The sequence below is a fragment of the Rhinatrema bivittatum genome, chromosome 7 (assembly GCF_901001135.1).
Source record: "Rhinatrema bivittatum chromosome 7, aRhiBiv1.1, whole genome shotgun sequence".
Classification (NCBI taxonomy): domain Eukaryota; kingdom Metazoa; phylum Chordata; class Amphibia; order Gymnophiona; family Rhinatrematidae; genus Rhinatrema; species Rhinatrema bivittatum.
In genome coordinates this window covers 263198044-263219411 of record NC_042621.1, presented here as the reverse complement: position 1 = coordinate 263219411, position 21368 = coordinate 263198044, and the positions used below count along the sequence as shown (strand labels likewise).

Sequence of the window (21368 nt, the reverse complement as noted above, 5' to 3'; positions counted from 1 at the left end):
ACAGGTTGTTACGTCGTGTGTTTGACCTAAACAAAGGACACACTTGAGGTGTGGATCTGTAATGGGCATTGTCCGATTACAGTTGGGACATTTCTTAAATCCCGTGGCCGTATTTTTTCGCTGACAGCAGTCGATGAAAATGAGAGAAAACTGGAGAGGAAAAATGTTTTACTCAAAGAGACCAAATTTACTCACCAGCCGGTGGTAATAGGAGAGACCCCGATATGGGAGAGAATAATGCTTTTGAAATCTGATTTTTAATCAGACAAACTGTGAGAAAAACTCACACAGGCTCCTGCTCCGCAATGCCAACAGCAGCACGGAAAAACGAAGACTGAAGGGAGACCCCTGTGGCTGAGAATATCATGGCATGATGGGCATGCTAAATGGGCTCAGAGTGCCAGTCAAAAGTTTCTAGAAACTTTGACAGAAAGTTTTCCGCAATAGGGCTCCATCAATGAAGTCACCCATATGTGAGGACTAACATCCTGCTTGTCCTGGGATAACATAATTAACATAGCAAACCAAATATGCTAAATAATCAAAATTTAAACACTTAGAGAGGTAGTATAGTTAGGGTAGAGATAGTATAATAAAAATAAAAAATATACAATACCTTGGTAATAAATCAGAAGTGTAAGATAATTATGCTAACAGCTCTTGGTAGGCTTGTTTAAAAAGCCAAGTTTTAATCCCCTTTTTAAATAATTTGATGTCAGCTTCTAATCGTAATTCCTGCGGGATGAAGTTCCATAGAAGGGGTCCAGCAATAGAGATAGAACTTTCTCTTACATTATTTAGGTGGGCAATTTTGGGGGAAGGAATTGGTAGCATCCCTGTTCCGGTTGATCTGGTGGTTCTTGAGGGGGTGTGGAAGTGAAGTGAAGAGGTTAGCCATTCAATTTTTTCACTGTAGAGGGTTTTGCGTATTAGTGATAAGATTTTATGCTGGGCCCTGTATTTGACTGGCAGCCAATGAAGTTCTTTTAATACTGGAGTGAAATGTTCAGATCTTCTAGTACCCGTCAAGAGTCTAGCTGCAGAGTTCTACAGAAGTTGCAATGGTCTTGTTATATTTGCGGGAAGGCCTAAGAATAGTGAGTTACAGTAGTCTAATCTTGATAAGACAAGTGCCTGTAAGACAGTTCTAAAGTCTTTAGGGAATAGGAGGGGTTTAAATCTTTTGAGTATGTTTAATTTGAAGTAACCATCGTTTATGATTTTTTTTTTTTTAAACTTACTTGAGCTCAGTCTTACCTGGCTGAGCACAGAGACTGTCTCTGGCTGCAGGGAGAGCATATGCCATAAACGCCGAGCTCGGCTGAACAGTCTCTGCGCTCAGCCAGGTAAGACTGAGCTCAAGTAAGTTTAAAAAATATATAGGGGATAGAGAGAGAGAGATAGATAGATATACAGAGATGTAAAAGGAGGCTTTTGAAGCATAGGGCTTCCTTCTTTTTCCCGGTCTCCATGCCCGGTGCAACTTTCCAACATTCGTCCCGCTCCATGGAAGGTTGAGGGATGTGGGCAGCCTGGCGGGTTCAGCAGCCTCTTTAGGCTTGGCCACGCTTTGAGGCTTTTTTGCTGTGTGCCACGTGGTAGGCCGCAACAGCATTTTGCTTGCTTTCTTAGGCTGCTCTCTACAGGATTGTCAGTTCGGTGTGTGTGTCTAACTGTGAGTCCAGTTTTTGGATGCTTAGTCGGGCTACCAGACCAAGGCACTCATCTGAGGGACCATGGAAATCACCTCAGGAATTCTCAACTGTGGGAGGACCTTTTGATATCACCTCAGGAAAGCGAGGCGAATATAATATCCTTAATTCTCCTTTTTCAAAATGAAGCAATCCCCAGTAGGGAGATGCACGTTCCCCATCTGCTGGAGACGGAAAATACTGGAAGGCAAATGTCACTGCAGGGGTATATGTACTGTGACTTAGTTTGCTCTGTCTCCATCTGCTGGTAGAAGTGCATAACACACTTGTTCTGGATTCATCTGACTGATGCTAAGAAAATAAAATTTGTAATGTGCTGAAAACAAAATGAAGCAACACTAAAAAGGGGCATTTTAAGGGCAAGAAGTCTGTTTGCAGACCAAAAGAAATAGAGAGAAGTCATGAGCCGCGACAGCATGTGAACTGTTGCACATATGCAAGTAAAGTTTTTCCAGAGAGCACAGGAAGGATTGTCCATAAGGTAGTGAGCACAAACTCTTGACCCACTTGACTTAATGAACCTGCTTTTCTTCAGGTAATACACATCCATACTCTCTGAACCACAATACATGTCCATTCAACACTTGTCTCAAAAGAGTGCAGGTACTCCTGGGGGAAATTTGTGCAAAATAAAGCAGAGTTGCTTACCTGTAACAGGTGTTCTCACAGGACAGCAGGATGTTAGTCCTCACATATGGGTGACATCATCAGGATGGAGCCCAATCACGGAACACTTGTCAAAGTTTCTGGAACTTTGACTGGCACCTACTGTGCATGCCCAGCATAGCACCAACCCTACAACCAGCAGGGGTCCCCCTTCAGTCTCGTCTTATAGTAAAAAGTAGTGCGACAAATAAAATAAGAAAATGCAACGAACCCAACACCATGGGGTGGCGGGTGGGTTTCATGAGGACTAACATCCTGCTGTCCTGTGAGAACACTTGCTACAGGTAAGCAACTCTGCTTTCTCACAGGACAAGCAGGATGGTAGTCCTCACATATGGGTGAGTACAGAGCTGAGGATGCCCGAGCAATGCACCAAATGTACCCAAAGACGTGCAACAGGCACAAGAACTGGGGTGGAATTTGGTAGAGGGCATCCTGAACCCTAACGGGTTGGCGGAAGGATGTCGGTACCTCAGTTCGCAAATAAGTTGCGTAGCACAGACTGGCCGAAGATGGAATCTTGTCTGCCAGCCTTGTCTAAACAATAATGGGCTGCGAAGGTGTTGAGAGAGCTCCAGGTAGCAGCCTTACAGATGTCAGCAAGCGGCACCGAGTGTAGGTGCGCTACTGATGTTGCCATGGCCCTGATAGAGTGTGCCTTGACACGGTCTTGAAGCAGAATGCCTGCCTGCTGATAGAAAAAGGAAATACAGTCCGCTAACCAGGAGGAGAGAGTCTGCTTACCCACAGGTTTACCCAATTTGATGGAATCGAAGGAAACAAACAATTGAGTGGATTTCCTGTGGGCAGCTGTATGGTCTAGATAGAATGCTAGAGTGCGTTTACAGTCAAGGGTATGCAGTGCCCGTTCTCCTGGATTTGAATGGGGCCTGGGAAAGAAGGTGGGTAGTATAATGGATTGATTGATATGAAACTCAGATACTACCTTAAGTAGAAACTTAGGGTGAGTGCGGAGTACTACCCTATCATGCAGAAGTTTAGTGTAAGGCGGGAAGGTGACTAAGGCCTGTAATTCACTAACTCTGCGAGCGGATGTGATTGCCAAAAGAAATATCATTTTCCAGGTGAGATAACGGAGATCACAGGATTGGAGAGGCTCAAATGGCGGTTTCATGAGCCGCCCCAAAACCAAATTGAGGTCCCAGGAAGGGACCGGAGGGTGCAGTGGAGATTTAAGGTGGAGCAAGCCCTTCAAAAAGCGTGTTACATGGGGTTGTACTGAAATAGGTACATCCCTGACACCTTTATGGAAGGCGGCTACCGCACTGACATGTACCCTGATAGAAGTTTTGAGGCCTGACTCTGACAGGTGCCACAGGTAGTCCAGAAACGTCAGTGTGGAACAAGTGAAGGGATCGATGGACATGGAAGTACACCATACCTAAACCTGTTCCATTTGTAATAAGACTGCCTTGTGGAAGGCTTTCGTGAAGCTACTAGGACATGGGAAACCGGCTCTGAAAGGTTAAGAGGTTGAAGTATTAACCTTTCAACATCCAGGCAGTCAGGGAGAGGGCATGGAGGCTGGGGTGATGAAGGCAGCCATTGTTCTGAGTGATCAGAAGCGGGTCCTTCCCCAGAGGAATGGCCGGTGTACTGATAGGTCGTGGAGAATTGGAAACCAGACCTGACGTGGCCAATGAGGGGCAATCAGAATCATTAGCCCCTTGTCCCTTCGCAACTTCACGAGAGTCTTTGAAATGAGTGGACGTGGAGGGTACGCATAAAGGAGACCGCTGGCCCACGAGAGGGAGAAAGCGTCTCTTGGATGAAATTGTTGGCTGCGAGTGAGAGAGTAGAAGTTCCCTACTTTGTGGACACAATTGAATTGACGCAAAGAGGTCTATGTGAGGGTAACCCCAATGTTGGAATATTGAGTCCGCTACAGTGGGGTTGAGGGACCATTCGTGCGATTGAAAAAGTGCGACTCAGCTTGTCTGCCAACACATTGGAAAGGTGATCCTGAAAGCCCTGAGAGCATAGCTGATTGCACGAAGCTCCAGGAAATTTATTTGGTGTTTGGCTTCCTCTGGAGACCAAATGCCCTGAGTTTGCAGGTTTGCAACATATGCACCCCAGCCGAGGTTGGAGGCATCTGTTGTCAAGGTTATTTGAGGTTCTGGAGCCTGAAATGGAAGGCCGTGAAGAAGATTGGATTGGTTTATCCACCAAGCCAGCGATAAGTGGAGCTGGTTGGTGATGTGGACAATGGTGGACATTGGCTGAGAAGACTGAATCCACTGCAATTTTAGAGTCCACTGCATTATTCTCATGGCAAGGTGGGCCATGGGAGTGACATGCACCGAGGAGGCCATATGACCCAGTAAGATCAGAAAGTGACGTGCAGTTGAGTGTTGTCGAAACTGAAGTCGATGGGCCAGAGAAGCGAGAGTGAGAGCTCGATCCTGAGGTAGGAAGGCTTTCGCTTTTAGAGTGTCCAAATCGGCCCCTATGAACGATAGGGTTTGAGAAGGAACTAGCCTGGATTTTGGATAGTTTATGAGAAACCCTAGGGAGATCAGGGTATGCCACGTGAGACAAGGGATGTCAGTGCAGTTTGCTGAGTGGGTGCCCTGATCAACCAATCATCGAGATAGGGGTAGACGTGGACACTGACTCCTGAGAAAGGCAGCTACCACTACGAGACACTTGGTGAACGCATGTGGGGCAGATGATAGGCCGAATGGTAATACTCTATATTGGAAGTGTTTTGGGCCTACTAGGAACCGCAGGAATCTGCGATGTGACGGAGTAATTGAAAAGTGTGTGTAGGCGTCCTGGAGGTCTAGAGAGCAGAGCCAGTTTTCCCTTTGGAGAAGGGGAAGAAGAGAACCCAATGTCACCATCTTGAACTTTTCTCTTTGTAGATATTTGTTTAGGGTGCGAAGATCCAGTATTGGGCGAACACCACCTGACTTGTTTGGTATCAGGAAATAACGAGAATAGAACCCTTGCTCATGTTGGGAGAGGGGCACTGGCTCTATTGCTTGGGACTGGAGGAGGAGGGAGACCTCCTGCTCCAGGAGTGATGAGTGGTGAGATGTTCCCCACGTAAGCCGAGGTGGGGAATCCAGGGGATCAGAGAGAAAGTTGATGTGGTAACCTTGAGTTACTACAGCGAGTAACCACTGATCTGTGGTGACTGTATGCCATGGTTTGGAGAAGTGGCACACAGTCACCGGGAATAGCCGGAAGTGGAGGCTGGGTACTGCTCTCTAAGAGGGAGTCAAAAGCCAGACGCTGGACCTGACTGGGGAGCTGGCTGTGACTTCTGTATTCGAGGTTGCTTGGATTGGCCTTTTTGGTAAGGCTTAGAAGGCCGACCCCTGGATGCCGGGGGATAGTATCTTCTTTGCCGGTAGACCTGTCTCTTGGAATCTCTCCTAAAAGATCTTTTGGAAGAGGAAGAGAGATCAGAAGGCAGTAAGGAGAGCTGGCACAGAGTCTCTTGGTGGTCCCTGAGCTGCACCACTGCTTCTTGAATCTTTTCTCCAAAATGATTATCCCCAGTACAGGGCAAGTCAGCTAATCTGTCCTGTACCTCTGGTCTGAGGTCTGAAGACTTTAACCAGGCCCATCTTCTCGCACTAATACCTGCCTCTGGAGGCGGTGTCGAAGATGTTGTATGCCGACCGCATCTCATGTTTGCCAGCATCTAAACCTTTTTGTGCTAGGGCATGAAGTTAGTCTTGGAATTGCGGAGGTAAGGCTTCAGCAAATTCCTGAATCTTCGTAAACAGGGCCCTGTTGTACTGGGTCATGTACAGTTGATAGGAAGCAATGCGAGAGATGAGCATTGACCCATGGAATACTCTCTTTCCAAATGCATCCATAAATTTCTGTTCTTTTCCTGGGGGAATGAAAGAGTGGGGTTTGGAGCGTCGTGCCCTCTTCTGGGCTGACTCCATAACCACTGAGTGATGGTCTAGCTGAGCTCTCTGGAAGCCAGGGGCTGACTGAACTAGATAGGTGGCATCTGCCTTATGGTTGACAGGTGCCACAGAGCCAGGACGCTCCCAATTTCTCTTTAAAAGGTCCAAGAGGATGTCATGAATAGGGATAGACATGATTTCCTTAGGAGCATCGAGAAGTTGGAGAAGTTCTAGCACCTGATGCCTAGAGTCCTCTTCAGTCTGAAGCTGGAATGGAACTGTTTCAGACATTTCTTTTACAAAGTTGATAAAGGACAAGTCCTTTCATCAGGAGGAGAGGGTTGTGAAGGTAGATCATCTGTATCCTGGGATGAATCATTGGTCCAGGGATTGTATGGCTCATCACCAGCTCCCATATGTTCATCAGAAGGGAGTAACGGTGTTATTCCGGAAGGTCTGGGCCTAGGCATCGATGGCCTCAAAGGTGGAATCGAAGGCATTGATGGGGGCACCGATGGAATCGGTGACATCGATGGTTGTGTCGGTGGTAGCACTCTGTGAGGAAGAAATCTGGCCCATCGGTTCTCTCGGATCCACCGGAGGAAGGGCACCGATTAACTTATCCATTCTTGCCAATAGCGGTGCAAGCGCCATGGGTATCGGATCGGTGGCCGGAGCAGCAACTGGCAGCGATGGAGGTTTGAACCCCTGGAGTGCTTTACCGATGGCCTCTTGGATCATCCGATCCAATTCCTCACGGAAACCTGGGGAATGGATACCCGGTTCCGGAGTAGGAGGCAGCACTGGCGTAGCCGAAGGTCCACCGGTGAAAGTGGAATCGCGGATCCCAGCATCTGTCCAGGTGGGGAATGCATCGGTGACCCAGAGACAGAAGAGGATGGGGCCTTTTCTGTATGGGATTTCTTTGTCGGTGGCTCAGATGAAGTTGACACAGAGGACTTGCCTGTATCGGTGGCCTGAAGTTTACGATGGCGGTGTCTATGTTTTTCTCAATGTTCTCCTCGGTCTTTTCCCTGAGGAGGAACAGAGGGGGGGGGTCGACATCTGCGGAATAGTCGACGCTGGTCAGGCAGCAGTGGTTTCCTGGTGCTGGCGTAAAGTAGACAGCACTGTTTCAGACGACGTCGAAGCTATCGATGGAGTTGGGGTTTTTGGTCGAAAGAGAAGTCCCATCTTCTCCAGCCGAGCCTTGCGACACTTTGGTGTCATTTGAGCACATTTGGTGCAAGTAAGGACATCATGGTCTGACCCCAAACACATCACACAGACCGTGTTAGGGTCAGTGATGGACATCATTCGAGCGCAGTCAGGGTACAGACAGAAACCTGATGCCATGGCCTCGACAAAATTTAGCCGCGGTGCGGTCGATGGCCAGTAGGCCACGAGGGAAAAACTCAACGGGAATTGACCGTAAGCAGACAAAAAAAACTTACCGTTCGACCGCGAAGCAAAGATATCGATAAGGGGACCCCTGTGGGGTAAATATTTTGAAAGTTTTTGATGAAGTTCCGTGAGGAAAAATTCCTGTCAGGAATCTCTGAAGAGCTCCTTAACCCGCGTGGCTACTGCTGCGCGGAAAAAAGAAGACTGAAGGGGGACCCCTGATGGTTGCAGGGTTGGTGCTATGCTGGGCATGCCCAGTAGGTGCCAAAGTTCTAGAAACTTTGACAAAAGTGTTCCGTGATTGGGCTCCATCCTGATGAGGACTACCATCCTGCTTGTCCTGTAAGAATTTAAAAATTCAGCAACATTGACTGAAGCAGTATTATGCAACAGAGCAAGACAAAGCTATGAATGGAGATTGAAAATGGGGTGAAAAGTGGGCAGGGATAGAAAGCAGAGGAACCTGTGTTTGGGCAGGCAGGAGACAGGAGACCCAGGATGGTGGGTGGGGGTAGGTGAGGATGTGGGGCAGCAGGAGATAGGAGGAGGAAGTGGGGAGTTGGCATAATCATCTTTTCTCCCCCCCCCCCCATGTTTACTAACTTTTCCCTTTCCTCCTGCTCATTCACATCCTTATTTCCCCCCTCCCAGTGCAATTCTCTCTTCACCCATCCTAGTGCGATCTGCCACCCCAACATTCCACCTATCATTTCCTTCCTTCCTCTCAGGTGTGATCCTCTTCCACTGGCAGGAGTTGGAGGGCAGGGCATCTCCTGTGGCTGCCTCCTCAGTTAGCTTCTATCTGAAATTTGAACCACATGTGGCTGGCAGGTCATGCAATACTACAGAACTCTGTGTGGCTCAAACTTCAGAAGAAGGCTGGCAGAAGAGAAGGCAGCCGAAGGTAAGAGGTAGTGCTTTGACACCTCCTGCCAGCAGGAGGGAGAGGGAGATAAAAGATTGCTGGCAGGCCTGAAGTTGATATATGGTGGTGCACAGCCCTGCTCCCATTGGGTATTTATATTACCATGCTCACACGAATGTCTTCTACTTGACAGGGAGGAATTCTGAGTATATTCTGCATTGTGTAGAATTCTCCCCTGGAGTAGAGTACAGGGGGGAATTCTACACAATGACCACACTGCAAATCCTCATTTGGAATAGTACTATAATAAATATAAAAAGGGTTCCCCTTATTTATATTTCCATGTTAGCTGCCACTTTGCTGTTAACATGCTCCTTGATCCCCGACATATTTAAAATACTAGGTGTAGCAAGCAGTTACCAGTATTTACCAAGTGCACATTTTCTTTGCTAGTGCTTTCTGTCTCTCCAGTTGTTGAAGATTCTGAAGTCACATTTCTGGTTTTCCTTTCCAGGATTATCTGATTTCCCAAAACTTTTCGCTAGTGCAGGAAAAGAAAACAAAGACAAGGATGGTGTACCTGAAGGAAATGCAATGCATGGGGATAGTACTTCTATTGCAACAATGCAGCAAGTTGCTGAACAGGCAATTCATTATTAGAAACAGAAGGTATTGGCAAAAAAGGATCATTTGGTCCAGTTTGCCCATTTATTCCTGCTCATTGTGTTGTCAGGTCTTAATCTGTGGTCTTCTCTCCCCTCTGCTACAAATATTCCTTTGTGCTTTTCCCATGCAGGCTCAAAATCAGCCACTATTTTGGTTTCGATCTTTCCACCACCCTTTCAGTGAAAAGTATTTTCTTACATCCCTTTTGAGTTTCTCTCCCTTCAGTTTCATATGACCTGCCCTGTATCCTTGAGCTTTTCAGTCTATGGAAAAGCTTCTTTCTGGTACTTTATTGAAGCCTGTTTGATATTTGAATGTTTGTATCATATCTTCCCTTTCCCCATCTTTCTTTTACAGAGTGCATCTAACTCTTTCAGTCTATGTATAGCTTATAGTGAAGTCCATGCACCATTTTGGTGGCCCTTCTTTAATCTGCCTCTATCCTGTCAATGTCTTTCTGTAGATATAGTCTCCAGAACTGAACACAGAATTCTGGGTGGGATCTTAGGAGATCTGTAGAAAAGGAATACTGCTTCCTCCTAATAGTGAAATCTCAGCTTTCCCGAATGCTTTTTCACACTGACTGGCTACATGAGATCAGAGTTCATGATCCCCATGTCTCTTTCTTGTTTGGAGACTGCTAGTTCCTCATCGCCTCCAAAAGGATATTTGGCCCTTGGATTTGTGTGTTCCAAATGCATGACTGAATTAAAGTGTGTGTCTTATTTTTTTACCTCTTTACCAATTTCATCTTCATCTTAATTACTTCTGCTGCAAATTTTCATATTATCTGCAAACATGCTAGTGGCTCATATCTTTGTCATTTGTGTAATTTTTTTTATGATTGCATTTAACTGTTCTCTGCATAGAATTTTGGATATTGCAGAATATATATGTATAAATAAATACTTTTCCTTCTAATCCTTCCATACTATCACCGATACAAGACACTGAAGATAAATGGGCCTAGCACTTATCCTCGCGACACCTGTCGATCACTTTCCCTTCAGCAAAACAGACCCTACCAACTACCACATGAAACCTGTTGTTCAACTACTTCTAATCAAGTTTATAATTTTTCCCCCAACTCTTAGGAATGAATGGGGAATAAGATGCCTGGAAGGAAATCGGGGAAATAATGGGCCAGATTTTAAAAGGGTTACGCGCATAACCCTTTTAAAACGCCCCTGCGTGTGCCGAGCCTATATTGCATAGGTTTCCAGCGCGCACAAAGTCCCGGGACGCGCGTAAGTCCCAGGGCTTTCTTGGGGTGGGCGTGTTGGGGGGGCGTGACGCGGGCGTGGTTTCAGCACGGGGGAGTGGCCGCGGTCTCCGGACCAGCCCCCGGATCGGAACATGGCGCGCTAAGTTACGCCTGCTTCGAGCAGGCGTAACTTCTGCGACAGAGGTGGGGGGGGGGGGGGGGAGGGAAACGGAAGGAAAATTCCCTCCAAGGCCGCTCCGATTTCGGAGGGAACGGGCAGCGCGCGCAGGGCTAGGTGCACGCAAGTTGCACAAATGTGCACCCCCTTGCACACGCCGACCCCGGATTTTATAAGATACGCGCGGCTACGGGCGTATCTTATAAAATCCGGCGTACTTTTGTTTGCGCCTGGTGTGCGAACAAAAGTACGCACGCGCGCTATGTTTAAAAATGTACCCCAATGTGTTTTTCTTGTACATAAAGCAAATTTGCTTACAGTAAGTGATGTTTTCCATAGATAGCAGGATAAATTAGCCATTACATGTGGGTGGGTGAAGTTATCCAGCAGCACCGGCTTCATCTCTGAGCTAGTAGAGCTTTGAACTCTGAGAATGTGCGAGAGATCTGGCATAGGTGTTGCCTTATGAGTCTACTCAAAATTAATTCTAGCTATGTGGATGAATCTCCATGGCTATTTCATCCTATCTATGGAAAACAGTATTTACAGTAAGCAAACTTGCTTTTTCTGCCAATAAGTAGGCTGAATTATCCATTACATATGAGGAGTCCCAAACTGAGGATTGCAGTGAAGCATTTACTTAGTAAACAACCTGGCTCCCATCATGGACAGTAGACTACAGCAAGAACAGATTTCGCAAAGTTGCCTGTCTAAATTTACTGACAGTCTTTGAGAGGTTATCAAGATAGCAGTGGGACGTAAAGGTGTGAACTGATGACCAAGTTGCAGCTTTGCAGATATCCTTGATGGGTGCTTCTCGAAGATGAGCAGCAGAAGCAGCCATGGCTCACTTGATTAGCCTTCAAAGAGTTTGTGACTTGCAGTCCCTGCTAAGGTTTAGCAGTGGTGAATGCACTCAGTCAGCCAGTTAGACAAAGTATGCTTGGTGACCGCTACTCCTAGCCTGTTATATGAGACAAACAGTTGAGAGGTTTGACAATGCAGCTGAGTGTTTCTTGTAACACGCTAAAGTCCTATTACAGTCCAGAATATGGAGGGTTTTTTCGTCTTCATGTGTATGGGGCCTTGGAAAGGTGCTAGGCAATACAATGACTTGATTGATATGGAAAATTGAGACTACCTTTGGTAGAAACTTTGGGTGGCTACAGAGCACCACTCTATTTTGGAAGAATTGTATGTATGGAGAATAGGGATGAGAGCTTGGAGTTCATTGACTCTTCTAGCTGAAGTCACTATGACGAGGAACACCACCTTCCATGTCAAGTACTTTAGAGAAGTTGACTCCAAGGGCTCAAAGGGAAAACGCATTAGTTAGGAAAGGACGACATTCAGGTCCCATGGAACAAGTGGTTTTTGTACCAGAGGCTTGACATGACAGACTTTCATGAAACAAGATATCAGCATATGAGTAAAGATCGGTTTACTATCTAGCATGGCAAGCCACTATAGCGCTGAAGTGCACTTACACCAAAGAGGTGGTGAGGCCTGAGTCAGAAAGATGGAGCAAGTATTTCAGCAGCTGCTTGAATTTACAATAAAATGGGTCCAAAGTGTTCTGTTGGCACCAATTGGATTACCTATTCCATTTAAAGGCTTTCTAGATGAGACTAGAAAGTAAGCGGATCTCCACTTAAAAATCTCTGTAGGTAAGTGGAGACCCACAATCACTGAGTGCTCAACATCCAAGCCGTTAGATTGAGGACTGATAGATTGGGATGAAAAAGTGTCCAGTCTTCCTGAGTTAACAAGCCAGGGTCTGTTCCCAGATGTATGGGAGGACTGCTGGAAAGTTATATCCAGGATCTTCCTGGGCCTTGCTGGGGGTATGAGGAGTGGCTGAACATGATCCTGAAGAACCTTCTGCATTGTCTTGGCGATAAATAGTAACAATAGAAAAAGCATACATGAGGCTTTGTCCCCAGCCAAGGAGGAAAGCGTCCCGAGCCAGTCTGAGCTTGGAAGAATTGAGCAAAATTGATTTAGTTTTGTGCTCTGTTGTGATGCGAATAGATCTACTAACAGCAGACCCCCATAAGATGAACAGTTCAGCAGCCACTGATTGCTGTGGTCAAAATCTCCGCTGAATCGATCTGCTAGCATGTTGGAGATGCCTAGCAGATAGGTGGCCTGTAGAACAACTTGATTTCTTTCCGCCCATTTCCAGATTTTTAAGGCTTTCTGGCAGAGAGGCCATGACCCTAATCCTCCTTGCTTGATGATGTAAAACATAACTTAGTTGTCAGTTTGAATAAAGATGTTCTTTCCGTGAAAGAGATTCACGAACATTGATAGAGCGTGTCTGATTGTTCTCAAGTCTAGTAGCTTGATTTGGCAACAGCTCTTCCAAAGAGACCAGATGCCCATGTTTCAAATAGGCATCCATTGCCAGTACCACTTCATAAGGGAGCAAGCGAAGATGGGCTCCTTCCTGGAGAACTCAGGGGTGAGACTCTGGTTTCACTGCCACTGTAATTTGCGCTGGTGATAAAAGTGGTTGTGTTAGTTGATTCCACTGGGTATGTAGACCCCATTAGAGATAAATGATATGAAGGTGGGTCAGCGGAACCACATGGATGGCTGCTGCCATATGATAGAGGACCATGAGAAGCCTTCTGGCTGTCGAGCATGGAGAGCACAGTAGCTTGAAAATGAGCAATGTCATGGTGCTTGCTCGGTTGGGAGGCTGGAATGCTCTTTATTGCAGTGAGTCTATCCAAACCCCAATGAACTTGAGTCTCTGAGAGGGCTCCAGGCTTGACTTCTTGTTTACTGGAAAACCCAAGTGGCACAGGAGTTCACTGTGATTAGCCAATCTTCCAGGTATGGGAAGACTTGTATTCTCTGGTGATGCAGATAAGCTGCCAGATGAGCCGCCACTACCTCAAGGCATTTTGTGAAGACCCTCCAGACTGATGAAAGGCCAAATGGGATTATTTTGTGTTGGAAATGGGAAGAATCCATATGGAAGTGGAATTAGCGCCAATACAATGGGTGGATAGGTATGTGAGCATGTGCATACTTTAGATCCAGGACACACATTCATTCATTCTTCTGTATGTAAAGGAGAATCATGCCCAGGGAATTCATTTTGAATTTCTCTGAGTATGTGTTTGTTCAGACATCTCCAGAATAGGCTGCAATTCTGTTTTCTTGGGAATAAGAAAATATTGGGAATAGAAAGTCTGCATTTTAAGACTCTGGGATTGGCTCTATTGCTTGTCTGAGAAGCAGTTGGACTTCTATACAAAGCTTTGGCAGATGAGACAGATTCAGATAGAGCATCAAACAATGTGGAAGGGATAGTGGTAAGGAGAAACGCAACCAAAACCCAGACTGCACAATTTGGAGGACCCAGAGGTCCTTGGTGATCTGACATCACTCTTCATGAAATGATGAATTCTTCCCACTACTAGCAGAGCGGGAAATGGACTGTTCGGAACGATCAAGAACTAGGCCCCAGTCTGGGCTTGTGTGCTGTTTGGCTTATTGCATTCCCTTTATTGAGGCCTGGCCACAGGTGGTGGCAGGCAGTACTGTTGAAAAGACCGCTAAGGCCACCTGTGGAAGTATGATCTCTTGTTTGGGGAGAAGTGATATCAACATGGAGGGCTGTTCAGGAGCCAGAGAGAGATTGCACTGCCACATTTTGGTCTTATCTGAGTGACCTGAAGTTTTCACTGAAAAGATTGTCCGCCAAGCATGGGAGGTTTACCATTTTCTCATGAAATTCCGCACGGATACTGCTTTCCCACAGCCATGCCATATGTCTAGCTTCAATGGAGGCTGAGAAGTATGTAAAATAGAATCAAATGAATCAGATAGATACAAGTAGGTGGCGGATGCCTTCTTCCGCTTCCAGGAGTGGTTGAGGATAATAGGGGCCCTTGGTCAATAGATGTAGGAAAGGCTTCAGCTTTTGAATGTAATCATGAATATACTGCACCATATAGAATTGGTGGATAGATATCAGAGCAGAGATTTATGCAGTTACTTGATACAAAGCGCTCTAGAATGCTACAAGTACGGGGACATCAGTCTACAAGCATAACAGTTCTGGTTGTGTTCCGGCCTGAGGTATTGGTAACAGCTCGTGGCCATTGCTGAGGAACATAATCTTATCACAGATGCAACTGTTAAAATCACTTACCTTTGCTGACTTTCTTCTAGCCAGACATGGTGGAACTACGCTTTTTTTTTTTTTAGTAGCACTGAAAAGTGCTGCTGTGAGGCTGCAGAGACAGCGAGGCAACTTAGAAAATATTTTGTGAGGCACATGCCACCAAAAAAGATATTTAGAGGAAAATAAGAGGAGAGAGTGTGTAGGTCTGTGCCTGAGGAGGCTTACAAGGCAACGCTCACATGGGAACTCTTGCACATGCTCAGTAGAGCTCAAAGCTCTACTAGCTTGGAGAGACGACTCCATTTGGTTCCGCCAAATGAAATCACCCACCCACGCATAATGGCTAATTCAGCCTGCTTACTGACAGAAAAACTACATTATCTGAAATATGTAAAGGAACTGAACTGTCTTTTCTTGCAACATCTTTTCAGCCTGATTATCACAAAATGTGATGTAGCTTAAAATGCAGCTAAGCATAAGGCACATTAAGGTTTCAAGACATTTAATTGTGGTACAATCTACAGATTAGCTAGAAAATTTAAGAGAAGTCTAGCGCTGTCAACTCAGCTAGCCAAGTGATCACTTATTAATGCCAACTGGACTTGAACAGATATGTGAGTTGCCTTAGATGCTATCAAATTAAAGCAACTTTGATATAATACCCTAATTACACAAACTAATCAAACCTTGACATAAATCTGCTGGCCTTTCCCTCAGTCTGCCCAGAAACATTTTATACTTCTTCTTTGGCTACTCATGGGATGCTAATGTGCTCATTTAGCACAAACTGAAGACATAAAATTCAAAAAATGATGATAGAACTCACAAAGAGCAAATTGCTGCATTAAAAACAGAATTATAAATAAATGTGAACAGAAGATAAATATCTGCAATTTAACTTACAGCCATAAGGCTTACATAGCCTATATTTTAAAGATGAAGCTTCTGAAGGGCTTACCTTGATGAGCCCGCTGAAGGACCGTGAACGAGCATGCTTCTTGCCTGAAGGAGTGTGCATGTCAGAAACAGGAGTGCCAGCATTTGGCTGTTTAGTAAACTTAAGAAGATAAAAAAAATCCTGCGTCACCATTTTAATTATTCATTTTCCCTTTAAAGAAGCACACATACTATCTAGATCCTGCATATTTCTTGATTCTTGCTTTCTTTTGGGACTTATAAAGAGGATACTTTTCTTCTTCGTCTCAAGGAAAAATTTTCACCTGTTAATTTTTTTTCCATGAATTCTGCTACACTAATCCAGTCCTTACAGGTTGATTACTTTCCCTTACCAGCAGATGGAGGTAGAGCACACTGTCTTTTCCCATGACATCATCACCACTACTTACAGCACAGAAAGATCCAGTATTCTCTGTCTCCAACAGATAGTAAGACTCATTAGTGGTACAGGTGTGTTATTTCCCCCCTACTAGCAAATGGAGGCAAAGCACACCATCTTTTCCCATGACATCATACTATTATTTAGAAATGGTGCAGTACTGACAAAGCACTGAAAATATAATATATATATATATATATATATATATACACACACACACACACACACACACACACACACACACAACACACACACACATGCTCAACAGAAATCCAACCTATGCATTTTCCATGATTCAAAATGACCCAACTTCCTGGGAGGGTCCTGGACTGGTGTATAAGGATTCATGGAAAGAAAATTAACATGTAAAAATGTCTCTTTCCATTTCATTCTGCTACACCAGTCCAGTCCTTAAAGATGCGAAGAACCAAAGCCCCACTAAGAAAGGAGGGAGCAAGTAAGGGCCACATTGAGAACTCCAACTTCACATACTGCATTTTCCTTAGCAAAAACATCCAATCTATAGTGCTTCGCAAAAGAACATAGACACGATCAAATTGCTACCTTGCAAATATCCTTCTGTGCCACAGCAACCGCTTCCATGCAAGAAGAAAACTGAGCTCTAGAAAAATGAGCACAAATAATCTCTGGGTCTACTGGCACTTGAGTAAATATGCTGGCACTTGAGTAAATATGCTGATCTGTCTAGCCAACGTAGCTTTAGAGGCCGCTTCACCCTTGTACAGTCCTCCCAACACGAAAAGTCTATCCGTCTTACAGAAAGAATTAGTTAGCTTTAAGACCGGATGAGCACCCAACGAATGTACAGATATCTCAGTGACTTGTTACCCTCGCAATACTCTTCCATCAAAAAGGTTGGCAGAGAAACAGAATGATTAATATGGAATGTGGACATGACCTTTGGAAGAAAGGAAGATATAGGCTGAAAAAACACAAAGTTGGACACAATGATGAGAAAGGGGCTCTACATAAAGCCCAAATCTCCAAAATATGGAAAGCTGAACAGACTGCTACTAGAAATACCACCTTCAAGGAAAGATGCTTAAGAGAAACCTATTTTAGGGTTTCAAAGGGAGGCGATACCAACGCCTTAAGAATGAGATTGAAATCCCACTGAGAAACCAAAATTTAAATGGAGGCCGCAACCTTTTCACTCCTTGAAGGTACTGGGACACATCTGGATAAGCGGCTATTGAAATATCCCTATAACAGGAGATAGCTGCAACCTGAACTTTCAGAGAATTCAAGGCTAAACCTTTACCAACATTTCTCTGAAGGACAAAATGCAAGGATTAACAGAATGCTAGGGAGAGACCAATCAATGCTTGCAGAACATATAAAAAATGCGCCACACCTGAATATAAGCTAAAGTAATAGAAATCTTATGGGCTTTTAGAAAGTTAGAAATTACCAAAGAAGAATAACCTCTTTTTCTCAAACGTGACTTCACAAGAGCCAGGCCTTAAGATAGAATGAAATTGGCCTTCCATGATGATGGGACCCAGTACCAATAGTCCACAGGCATCTGGGAGCTGTAGGTGTCAGTCGATCTGAAGTCTCAACAGATCTGCATACTAAGGTCCTCGAGGCCAATCTAGAGCTACGAGGATAACAAGATTGCTCTTCAATTAAATTCTGTGCAAAATCCTGCCTATCAGAGGCCTAGAAGGGAAAACAAAGAAGCTCCACTACTGACCATGGTTGAACTAGCACAGTGGTTACCAATCTGGGATCTGCCAGACCAAAACAGGGAGTCCAAAAGCTGAAAAAGCCCATGCCAAGAAGAGGCCTCACAGGCCACCACTGGACCCCATCCCATGGTGGCCACTATAGAGGAGGCCCGACAGGCCACCGGCACACTCCAACTCACCGGCAATCAAAAAGCGAAGAAGGCCTGGCAAGCTGCCAGTGCACCTCATCTTGCCGGCAACAGAAGAATGAAGGCGGCTTCGGGCCATTCTTGCCGGTGGCAGAAGAACAAAGCAGGCCCAACAGGCCACCGGCGCACCCCATCTCGCCAGCAGCAGAAGAGTGAAGCAGGCTGTGGGACCACCAGCAGCCTGAGTGAGGGGGAGGACCAGTGAAAGAGGATGTGTATGAGAGAGAGGGTGTGAAAGAACCTGTGTGATCGACAGAAAGAGAGGGAGCCTGAGTGTATGAGAGAAAGGGAGCTTGTATGTGTGTGTGTGTGGGTATGTAACAGAGCATGTGTTTATGAGAGAGAGGGACCATATGTATGTGAGTGAGAACGTATATTTGAGAAGAGAGGGAATGTGTATGTGTGAGAGCGCATTTGTGTGAGCGGGAGGTAGTGTGGATGTGAGCATGCGTGTCAGAGCACATGTGTATAAGAAAGGAAGCGTGTGTGTGTGTGTGTGAGACAGTGTGAGAGAGGGGGAATGAGCATATGTATGAGAGACAGCACTGTGTTTGAAAGGAAGCATGTGGGTGTGTGTGAGTGCATGTATGAATGAGAGAGAGCATGTTTATGTGAGCGTGTGTGTGTGAGTGAGAATGAACGCCTACGTGTGTGTGTGTGTATGAGAGAGAAGAGAAAGTCTGTGCACCCTCCTCCTCACCCCTACTATTCCACAGCAATCTTAGGGTGACTGGAAAGCAAAAATTCTCAGGTATGGAGATTGGGGAAAGCAGAGTTGCTTACCTGTAACAGGTGTTCTCCAAGGACAGCAAGATGTTAGTCCTCACACATTGGTGACATTATCAGATGAAGCCCAGCATGGAAAACTTCTGTTAAAGTTTCCTGAACTCTCACATGGTATATTGAGCATGTCCAGCATGTCCTATACCATGCATCTATGCGGGGTCCCTCTTCAGTCTTGTAACATAGAATCACAATTAATTTAAAAAAAAAAAAAAAAAGGAGAAACCCCCAACTCCACAGGGTGGTGGGAGGGTTTTGTGAGGACTAACATCCTGCTGTCCTTTGAGAACACCTGTTACAGGTAAGCAATTCTGTTTTCTCCAAGGACAAGCAGGATGATTTTCCTCACACATGGGTGAATCCCTTGCTACAGGCTGCTTTCCAAAACAAAAGAGGACCAACACCATCAACCAAGTGCCAAAGAGCACAACAACAGTGCTGTTGGTAACAGAAGGGGAGACAGCCTGAGCCCAAACAATGGGCCCAAGGTAGGGAGAATTGGGTTCTACACCTCAGAGAGATTCCAAAGGACAGACTGCCCGAACTTACTGTCATGTCGGCCATCCCTATCCAGACAATAGTGAGATGTGAATGTATGGAGAGAACTCCACGTTACAGCCTTGCAGATCTCCTCCACAGGAACTGGTCGCAAGTGGGCCACCAACGTTGCTCTGACAGAATGAGCCTTGACATGACCCTGAAGATGCAGTCCCGCCTGGGCAAAATAGGAGGAGATGCAATCTGCTAGCCAGTTGGATAGAGTCTTGTTTGGCAATGGCAACTCCCAACCTATTCTTATCAAAAGAAATAAAAAGTTGGGTGGACCGTCTATGGGCCTCTGTCCACTCCAGACAGAAGTTTGCTTGCAGTCCAAACTGTGCAGTGCTTGTTCTCCTTGGGGCCTGGGAAAGTGCAGTTGCTTACCTGTAACAGGTGTTCTCCTAGGACAGTAGGATGTTAGTCCTCACATGTGGGCGACATCATCAGATGGAGCCTGGCACGGAAAACTTCTGTCAAAGTTTCTAGAAGCTTTGACCTGCACACTGAGCATGACCAGCATGCCACTATCCGCGCGTCCTTGCGAGGTCCCCCTTCAGACTCATAACACAGATAAAAATACGAGCGAAAAAATAAAACAAAACGCACGAGAACCCAACTCCATGGGGAGGCGGGCAGGATTCCTGAAGACTAACATCCTGCTTGTCCTAGGAGAACACCTGTTACAGGTAAGCAACTGCGCTTTCTCCTAGGACAAGCAGGATGGTAGTCCTCACATGTGAGTGAATACCAAGCTCCAGGCTGTCTCCATGAATAGGAGGAGACCAACATATGCCGAATAAGGTGCCAACGGGCACAACTGTGGCTCTGTTGGTTGGCAGGAGACTGCCTGGCATCAACCAAGGGCACTAGGCTGGAAGAGTTGGGTTCAGGTGTGGAAAAGATTGTGCAGGACGGACTGACCAAATGCACTATCCTCCCGCCCATCTTTGTCCAAGCAGTAGTGAGCCGCAAACATGTAAAGAGAACTCCACGTTGCGGCACAACAAATTTCGACAGGAACTGCTCGCAAATGACCAAAAGACGTCACCATGACCCGCACAGAGTGAGCTTTGATGCGGCCAGATAGCTGAAGGCCTGCCTGCGCACAGCAGAATGCGATACAATCTGCTAGCCAGTTGGACAAGTCTGCTTACCCACAGCCATGCCCAGCCTATTGGGGTCAAAAGACACAAAGAGCTGAGTGGACTGTTTGTGCCCAGCTGTGCATTCTAAGTAGAAAGCCAAGGCCCTCTTGCAGTCTACAGTATGAAGGGCCTGAACCCTGGGTGGGAATGAGGCCTGGGAAAGAAGGTGGGCAGAACATTGGACTGATTGATGTGGGAATCAGACACTACATTGGGCAGGAAATTCAGGTGTGTACGCAAGACCACACAATCATGGAAAAAACACGTGTATGGCAGGTACATGACCAAGGCCTGAAGCTCACTGACTCTATAAGCCAAAGTAATCGCCACTAAGAAAATGACTTTCCAGGTAAGGAACTTCAGATCCCAGGAAAGCAGCGGCTTGAAGGGAGGATGCATGAGCCGTGCCAGGACAACGTTAAGGTCCCAGGAAGCAGTAGGGGGCCAAAGAGGGGGCTTCAACTGAAGTAGGCCCCTCATAAAACGACTCACCAAGGGCTGCGCCAACATTGGTGTGCCAGTGATGCCTCAATGGTATGCACCAACCATGCTGAGATGGACCCTGACTGAGCTGGTTTGGAGCCCAGACTCTGAAAGGTGCCACAAATAGTCCAAAGAGATTCTCCCCAGTACACAGCACGTCACTGAGCTGCTCCTGAACCTCTGGACGAAGATTCGAGGTCTGCAGCCTTGCCAATCTGTGGGCGCTGATTCCCACTACATAGGCCCTCACTGCCATTTCAAAAACATTGTAGGTCGCCCCAGACCTCGTGTTTCCCCACACTCCAGGCCCTTCTGCACCAGTGACAGGAGGGAGACCTACAGCTGCTGAGGCAGCTGCTCGGCTATCTCCTGCACCTTCTTCCAGAGGTCTTGCGAGTACTGTCTCATGTACAGCTCTTAGGAGGCAATAATCATAGCTGCCTGGACCACTT

General features: G+C 46.1%; 1 protein-coding gene across 2 annotated transcripts in view; it reads right to left on the bottom strand.

The window, feature by feature from the left end:
* ARHGAP19 (Rho GTPase activating protein 19) overlaps positions 1-21368 on the bottom strand; it is a 171367-nt gene that overhangs the window by 18782 nt on the left and 131217 nt on the right. Inside the window, exons 9-10 of one of the 2 annotated variants that reach the window (XM_029610172.1) lie at positions 15688-15786; positions 8971-9081 (exon numbers count right to left, since the gene is read on the bottom strand). In XM_029610172.1, coding sequence (XP_029466032.1) covers positions 8971-9081; positions 15688-15786 — 210 coding nt within the window. The remainder of the gene's footprint in view (positions 1-8970; positions 9082-15687; positions 15787-21368) is intronic. The other variant, XM_029610173.1, reaches the window with a different exon arrangement.